Source organism: Etheostoma spectabile, chromosome 20, assembly GCF_008692095.1.
Source record: "Etheostoma spectabile isolate EspeVRDwgs_2016 chromosome 20, UIUC_Espe_1.0, whole genome shotgun sequence".
Taxonomy (NCBI): domain Eukaryota; kingdom Metazoa; phylum Chordata; class Actinopteri; order Perciformes; family Percidae; genus Etheostoma; species Etheostoma spectabile.
This window is the reverse complement of record NC_045752.1, coordinates 3,911,592-3,920,667: the sequence shown is the minus strand read 5'-3', so window position 1 is coordinate 3,920,667 and position 9,076 is coordinate 3,911,592. Positions and strand designations below refer to the sequence as shown.

Genomic DNA, 9,076 nt, shown 5'->3' with positions numbered 1-9,076 from the left:
TTTCTTTGTGAGGGCAGACCTGCTCTACTGTGGTGTGGGCCCACTCTGGAGACCCTGGATGGAAACGCAAATTAATTCAGCATTGACCTTACTGATTTAATCTCAGAGTAGCTCTATGCTCAATGCTCTATGCTTTTGTCCCAGTATGTTACCGTGTGTGTATGGATAGCTACACTGTACACACTTGTCCTAGCTGCTGCCAGTTTTCAGCTACATTGAGCTGATGTCAGTGGGAGTTTTGATTAAAGTGAAGATGTGGAAATAAATATGCAAACAGTGATGTAATGGCAATCCAAATCAAGTGTGGATCTTTATTCTCCAGTCAATGTGTTTCTGTTATTTTCTTGTTAAAATCTGCTGCTTGCTTACTTTCTGATATAATTCACACACACACAGACACTCATTTCCAGGTCGAGGTCAGACTTCCCAGGCCAATTCTAGTAATATTTGAACCAATTTCTGCCACTATGAAGCTTGCAGTTAAGCTTGGCTTGCTCTTCTGATTGCATTTTATTAATTGTATTAACAGATAATGAGTTATGGTGGTGTGAGACATTTATCTCAACCTCAATGCTCACAAATACTACTCCAAAAAACGGAAAGTGTGTGTGTTTGTCATGTATTTTGCATTAATCTCATTCCTGTCTGAGGCCTCCTGTCGAATTAGATTGATCAAGCACAGGTTATGTGATATTGATCCAAGTATAGTCGGGAGGCCCATGGTTAAATAACACCATAAACACACCACCAGATCAGCTCTACATTTTAGAGCGGCCTTACAGGAGGCACAGCCAGTGCTTAATGTTTTGTTCCTGTAACTTTCCTCTGACTCAGCCAAACGAGATATGTCCCTAGATACTCATGCATTTCCACCACACTGATGCAGCAGTCCCTGCTACGTTTCCAAATGATTCTTTCTTTTTTTACGATTTCCGGTAAGCATCCTGTCTGTCAGCTGAGACTGCTCTTTTACAGGTCTTCTTGTGATTTTGTGTTAATGTGTGATACAGGAAGGAAGAGGAAGCTGAAATTATGTTTTGAAGGTCTGGTTGACATGAGTGAGTTATGAAAGCAGATAAAGGGAATTGGGATGTTTCTAATTATATTTGGCTCATCCCTTTCCTCTACTCGAGGGACACAGACAGATAACATTTCTATGGATTGGTACAGTGTATTATTTTGTATTTAACTTTACTCATTAATTTATTCAGGCAAATTTGAAAACCTCAATGTTAGAAACCTTTTTTGCGAGCGAGATGTGGCTAAGACAGCAGCACAGAAAAATACAGACAAAACGTACAAAACCAGGCAACAGATAAATGGATACCAAAAACATAAAGTAATAGTGAAATAATCATATAATAATAAGCCTTGAACAGCCACAATTAATACTGGAGTCATTCACACTACACTGGTTTGAATTTTGCCAGAAATATCAGGTCTATCAGTTTGTATTCCTTTCAAGTGGCTGGAGCAGTAAATATATAGGATTTCTTTTCCATCTCTGTCCATATATTAGTGACGGACGTGATCTGAGATGATGATTACAATGTGAAATTTGCAGCGATTTGATAGTAATTTGCTCAGATTTGCCTTATGAATGGTAAACACAAAAACTAAATACAGTCAATTTATAGAAAGATATTCAGCTACAGTGGTGTGAAAAAGTGTTTGCCCCCTTCCTCATTTCCTGTTCCTTGAGTTGGTCACACTTAAGGTTTCGGAACATCAAACCAATTTAAACAATAGTCAAGGACAAAAACAGTAAACACAAAATGCAATTGTAAATGAAGGTGTTATATTAAAGGTGAAAAAAAATCCAAACCATCATGGCCCTGTGTGAAAAAGTGATTGCCCCCCTTGTTAAAAACTACTATAACGTGGTTGTCCACACCTGAGTTCAATTTCTCTAGCCACACCCAGGCTTATTTTGCCACACGTTCACAATCAAGGCACACTTAAATAGGAGCTGCGACACATTAAGGTCCACCAGGACGATCCTTTAAAAGCTACACATCATGCCGAGGCCCAAAGAAATTCAGGAACAATTGAGAAAAAAAGTAATTGAGATCTATCATTCTGGAAAGGGTTATAAAGCCATTTCCAAAGCTTTGGGAATCCAGCGACCCAACAGGTGAGAGCCATTATCCACAAATGGCGAAGACATGGAACAGTGGTGAACCTTCCCAGGAGTGGCAGGCCGCCCAATTACCCCAAGAGCGCAGCGACGACTCTCCAAGAGGTCACAAAAGACCCCACAACAACGTCCAAAGAACTGCAGGCCTCACTTACCTCAGTTGAGGTCAGCGTTCATGCCTCCACCATCAGGAAAAGACTGGGCAAAAATGGCTTGCATGGCAGAGTTCCACTGCTGAGCAAAAAGAACATCAAAGCTCGTCTCAATTTCTCCACAACACATTTTGATGATCCCCAAGACTTTTGGGACAACATTCTGTGGACCAATGAGACAAAAGTGGAACTCTTTGGAAGGTGTGCGTCCAAGTATATCTGGCGTAGAAGGAACACTGCATTTCATAAAAAGAACATTATACCAACAGTAAAATATGGTGGTGGTAGTGTGATGGTCTGGGGCTGTTTTGCTGCTTCAGGACCTAGAAGACTTGCCGTGATAAAAGGAACTATGAATTCTGCTGTCTACAAGAGATCCTGAGGAGAATGTCCGACCATCTGTTTGTGTACTCAAGCTGAAACGAACTTGGGTTCTGCAGCAGACAATGATCCTAAATACACCAGCAAGTCCACCACCGAATGGCTGAGAAAAACAAATGAAGACTTTGGAGTGGCCTAGCCAAAGTCCTGACCTGAATCCTATTGAATGTTGTGGTATGACCTTAAAAGGCCGTTCATGCTCGAAAACCCTCTAATGTAACTGAATTAGGACAATTCTGCAAAGATGAGTGGGCCAAAATTCCTCCAGGACACTGTAAAAGCCTCATTGCACGTTATCGCGAACGCTTGGTTGCAGTTGTTACTGCTAAGGGTGGCCAAACCAGTTATTAGGTTTAGGGGGCAATCACTTTTCCACAGGGCCATGATGGTTGGTTTTTTTCACCTTTAAAAATAAACACCTTCATTTACAAATTGCATTTTGTGTTTACTTGTGTTGTTTGAATATGTTTAAATTGGTTTGATGTTCCGAAACACTAAGTGTGACAAACCCGATGCAAAGGAACAGGAAATGAGGAAGGGGGCAAACACTTTTTCACACCACTGTAACTCTGAAATAGAAAGAGCTAACCTATGTGAAGGGTTTTGATTTGGTTACAAATCTCAATGCTCTTCAATGTTCAGAGTCCAACATGTCAAGACACTGATCTATTCATATACAACAAATCACTAAAATTTAAAAAACATAAAACAAATGTGAATGAAATACATTTATCAAACCAAATACCTTGATATTTGTAGAAAGTACCTTTTATTGTCTTACCCTGAACTGTAACAAGGTTCACAATGTCAATAGGCTTCCTTCTAGCATTTGAAAACAACATCTTAGATGCATCTGCATTCAGTTTGATTTGTGCAAAGTAAAGGCAAATATTATGAAGCACATCTGGGCGACAAGATCCCCAGGTACACAAAACATAATCTGCATAATAAGGAGAATTAATTCCATATGTGTTAACCCTTAGATCATTTATGTAAAGAGAAACTAAAAGCGGGCCAAGCACAGAGTCTTGAGGTACTCCCTTTAGTGCAGTAAGCCAGTTTAACCAGGGCCCATTGACTTTGAAACATTGAGTCCTATCTGAGAGATAAAAGGGTATTCTAAGACAATATATATATTTATTATTTTGTCTTCCACTACACTGATTTTAGTATAATGTTAAGCTATAACATGACCATCAATGAGTACACTCTTTTCTAACCTCATTTGACACTAAAGGTCGTCTGTCTTACAAAAGCTCTATTGCTTTACAGTTTACTGTATTTTAATTATATCTCCATGGTTTCCTCCCTTTCTCTTTCTAAATATTGGTGTTAAAAAGGGATACACCCAGTTCTTATTAAACTAGCCGTGTTGGCTGACTTTGCTGTTTTAATACTGTATGCGGTTTATTCACCAAAAAAGTCCTGTTTCTGTTTTATATCGGCTATTTTTAACAACCCCCGCTGTCACAGTTTCGCATGCATATCTGGTTTTGTCAGGACAAACCGGACGATAGGATCTGTTCTCATGTAACTCTCTCTGGTCTTAATAATTAGAAGGAATACTCTCCTAGGTATGTCTCTCTTTTTCCTTTCTATCTTTCTCTCTCTCTACTATGCTTTTGCCAATCCTTCATCAATCATCACTCATCCTCTTCCCTGCCAGCTGGGAGAGTTGTGTGACAGCTAAACTGTAGGTGTGCTGTGCCGGTGGGGGGTGGTAAATAGCGTCTGGTGGCTGCTGATAAATGTAGCTCTTCTTTTTCGGAGTCTACCCAAATAGAAAGATGACCTATAGAGAGAAAAAAAAAGCTTGAGATGGGCATCACTAAGGACAAGATGAAAACATCAACTGTTTTTGACATGCATCCACTGAATTTTATTTTACACATGCAAGTTTGACATGTGGATTTATTGCTTTTGTGAAGGGATCCTAATTATTGCATTTTATGAGAGGGCTAGTGAAATGCACACACTCATGCCCACAGTGAGGTATTTTTGCAGCAATGAGAAAAGGAAAATGTATACAAATTTCCTCTGTAGGCCTACCTTTCATCACCAACCTTTCAATCACTTGTTCTCTCCAACTCGTTCTGCCCATCTCTTCCTCTGCAGGTTTTCTCTTTTCCTGAGATAAACCTGCCATCTTCCACCCCATTTAGTCCCTCTGCTACAATTAGAACCTGCCAAACAGAGAAAGGCATAGTTATTGGCAGACATGCTGACATCTGCAGGGCGAGCTCAGTGTAGAGGTCTGCAGAGAGTAGAAAGGTCATGGCTTTTCCTCTAACCTTGACACGTCCTAATTCTGCTGCTTAACCCCAACACCTGTTGACCGGAGCCCTCTGTCGATAATAATAAAGCCATTTGGCCTCGCTAAGAGCCCAATAATTCCTAATTGTTCCTCACAGATTGTTTAATCGACAAGGTAGCCAGGCAACACAATACAATCACCGCCAGAAAGTAAATTTTGCAGCGTTGCCTAGCAACACAATTTAATTTCAAGTGGTTAAATCATGCTCATTGCAAGCTCAAAATATAATCCAGACTTGCAGTGTTGCAATTTATTTTGGTTAAGTGATTTGGTGTTAATGCACTGAGCAGGGAGGGACTCTGACTCATCAGTAAAAAGGTTGGAACGGCACATGGACCTAAAGAGTGTGTGTGGATTGAAATGTCTGTGGAAAACATGTAAACTGTGACTGTAGAGGACATTTAACAATGCAGCTCACAACGATGGCATGCTTCTTCCCATGACAAAAACGGAACTATATATATATTTGGAGAAATCTCTCTATTTTGGCCAGTGATTATTAAAAAGCAAATTTTAAAGAAGTTCAATTTAACTTTATTTTACATACTGTGTGTTTCTATACAGTATTTCACATACCTGTACATGTGTTCTATCCAAGTATAGTATACTATGGTACTATACTATACAGAAGTCCTTTCTTCCATGCTGTATTCATTTTAGTATGTGTTTGATTTCTTTGTCTTATTTATGCAATTTCTATTTGTGTAGCATAACTGTCTTTTATGCAATTATCTATTGCATAATTACAATAAAGCTGAACCTTGACAGATTTTGAAGCTCAAGGAAACCAAACCTATTACAAACTTAAGTGAAGATGGAATGGGTTTTTCATTTGTCTGGTAGGGATTTAATGCTGAACAGCAGCCATAAGTGACAATTACGGGATAATACTAAATGCTTTTAAAAGTGTAGACGAGTCGTTAATTCAGCAAACTGACCCAGTTATGTCCATCATGCAGCAATATCTATCTAAAATGCTACTGATCATACCAGACCAAGCAATGCTGTGCAGTGGCAGGAGATGGCTATTTCTTCTTTCAAATGTTACAAAATCTTGCATTAAAGACAAATGTCTCCTCCCTCCATCCCTTTTTTTTGTTTGTTTTTTACCCCATCTACCCCTGTGCCCCTGTAACTCTCCCTCTGTTCCTCTTTTCTCCTAATGGTCCTATTTCCCACTCAGTTTGACTTTTGACATGTTACCTCCACTGAAGCATTAGTCACCCAACCTCCACAGCACCCCCACCTCTGTCCCACCCTCCTTAACTTCCCTCCTTCCCCTGTGCTGAGTTTATAAGTCAGCACCCGCAACAGTTGGCTCAGTGCAACGAGCTTTACATATAGTGTAGGGGGAGCAACTGGAAAACTTGGTGACAAACACATCTGATATAGACACTGGCGAGATCTTTAAAAGCTTCATCATGCATGTGTTCAGGATCTGCCGTGTGCTGTGTGTGCTCGGCTTAGTGGGTGCATCTTTGCGTGTGAATGATATTGAGTACGAAGGGAACTACGCTGACAACTTTGACAACGAGATATCTCAGGACCAGCAGGAGGGTGAGTTTTGTGAATTTGTCCTTTTGGTCTTTTTTTTGTTCACTGCTTGTTTGAACAGATGGCCCATTGTAAGAATTTCCAAGAATTTGTCCTCAGCTGCCAATGCCTGATTTCATTAAGCCAATAACTATGTTAATTCAATTCAATTTTATTTATATAGTGCCAAATCACAACAACAGTTATCTCATAGTGCTTTTCATAACAAGTGATTGAGAATTCATCAACACACTTTTCTAGGGTCTAGTCTTGGTCCACTTCCATTCACTCCATACACAACAAGCGCAAATTTGCAATAGCTGCCACCACTGTGTTGCGTTGCGTTGCGTTCATGAATTCACACACACAACCTCACAAACACTTGGCCTCCTAGGGCAAAACTGTGGCCACCAAAGAATTTTGGTTGTATTTGGTTGATTATAATGTAAGCAACTTTTCAACTGACTATGAGACTGTATACCTGATGCATCCCTGTGGTTGTTATCTCCAGGGAGGACTCCAACCCCACCATGCCTGGCTGCAGATTTCTCTCACTGGGACAAGCTTTTCATCACTCTGGAGGACTCCAGCATGAGGCAGAACATGCTCCTGGAGTCTCTGGAGCAATGCTGTGGAGGAATGGTCTCTCTCAGGACCCAGGTGGACAAGCTGGTTAAGGGGACATGCCAGCAGTGTCTACCCAGGTTGGAGTCAGTGTGTAGAGGGCAGGCCGATCAGGCAAGTGTCAGGCTGCAACAAGGCTTGCTGGAGCTCCGGGAGGAGGAAGCAGAGAGGGAGAGGAGATTAAACGCTACCTTGCACCAGCTTCTGCACAGTGGCCATGAGGGGAATGCCCGGCTGAAGCGGCTGGAGGAAGGTAGAGGCAGGACGGGGCACCAACCAACACCAGGACCTGGAGGATTAGGGGCAGCATTTGGCTTGGGGATGAAGCCAGTTACATCTGGCCTAAAGGAGCAGGAAGTGACTTTACCCCTGGACATAGCCACCATGGAAAGGGCCATGGTTGCCATAGCAACAGATCTGCAGAAAGTTCACCTTCAGCTGAGCAGAGTGATCGAGCAGGCAGCAACACTGAAGGACAGAGGAGACACATAATTTGCCCAAAGGGGAAAAAAAATAATAAAAGATTGACTGGGCACAATCCAGTGATATTAATTTTGGCACATACTCAGTTTATAATGTTGTTTTTAAGTGGCCCTTTTTTTAAAATATGTGACCTTGTTTTTGTCTGGTGACAATTAATCTAAATGTACCATAAATGTTGTGGGTTTTACTATAATGAATAAAAACGCCCAATCAGTCTCATGGAAAAGTTGCCTCCCTCCTACCACAGAGCAATCAACTCATTTGTAGAGCCCCACTTATATGTTTATGCACATGGCTGCGCTTTCATTTCAGTGCATGTGTTTTGTCCTTTCCTTCACGTGCCAGCACCACCTCAGTGTTTGTGTAGTTGTAGTGTTGTCTGGAGATACCGACAACCATAAGGAAGCGTGTCAGAGGTTTTGGATTATGTTCAGTTCTGGGCAGGTCTCTCCCTCTCATTAACTTTATAAGTGTCTGAAAGCTTAGAGGCCACGGCTTACGATGCTCAGAGTCGTTAGGATTCACGAAACTCTGCCAGAGCTCTTACACTGCCGGCCGTCCCTCGTGCAGCCGTACAGAGACAAACACTCACGCGTTTAACCACAGTGGATGGTGTTGGTGACCTTCTGTGTAATTTACAGTTCATGTAGGATGGTCCCAAAACACGTCTTAATTCATTCAAACATTCAAGTATTGTTTGTTTTGTGGAGTTAATCGAGCTGGAGAGGAAATTGGGCAAATGGGAAAGCAGAAAGAGAGAAAGATGAAAACTGAAAATAAAGAGGGAAAAATATGTGACGGAGGAAGTAAAAGCCGCAGCAATGCCACAATGTAAAAATACTCCATTACAAGTATTGTCAGAAAAAAGTATCAAAAGAAAAAAGTACTAACCCTATCCCTAAAAAAAAAGCAAAAGTACTCATTACACAGCAAAAACAAACCTGTCAGTGTTATGCTATTCTACATTATTTCATAATTATTACTGGTGTGTTAGCAGCATTTTTAATAATGTAGCTGATCATGAAGGAGCTTGTTTGAAAAAAAAATATACATATACATATATATGATGATGACTGTAGTTCAATCAATATCAAAACGTCATACTTTATAAACTGGTCCCAGGTTTTGTATGTCAAATATTAACCGCTGCCAAGTAAATGTAGTAGAGTAAAAAGTGCATTATCTTCCTCCAAGATGTAGTAGAGTATGCAGCAGCATAAAAATGAAGTATTCAAGTAAAGTACTAGTACCTAAAGATTGTTTTTTCACTATATGTGTCTTGTAGCTTTCCATCACCGGGCAAAACATAGCAACAAAGAACACTTGGACTGTATGTGAGTTTAATTAGGCCAGCCCACTGACGTCATGTGAGTATATTCACTAATGAAAGGCTTACAAGCGTGGCATGAATTTATACGTGTGTGTGTGTGTGTGTGTGTGTGTGTGTGTGTG

The 9,076-nt window shown here is 40.7% G+C and overlaps 1 protein-coding gene across 1 annotated transcript; it reads left to right on the top strand.

The window, feature by feature from the left end:
- The first annotated feature begins 6,306 nt into the window (after positions 1–6,306).
- On the top strand, positions 6,307–7,724 carry LOC116670615 (pentraxin-related protein PTX3). Its single transcript, XM_032501197.1, has 2 exons — positions 6,307–6,541; positions 7,029–7,724. The coding sequence occupies exons 1-2, from the start codon at positions 6,406–6,408 to the stop codon at positions 7,631–7,633; spliced, it is 741 nt and encodes a 246-aa protein (XP_032357088.1). The 5' UTR covers positions 6,307–6,405; the 3' UTR covers positions 7,634–7,724.
- Positions 7,725–9,076: the final 1,352 nt, after the last annotated feature.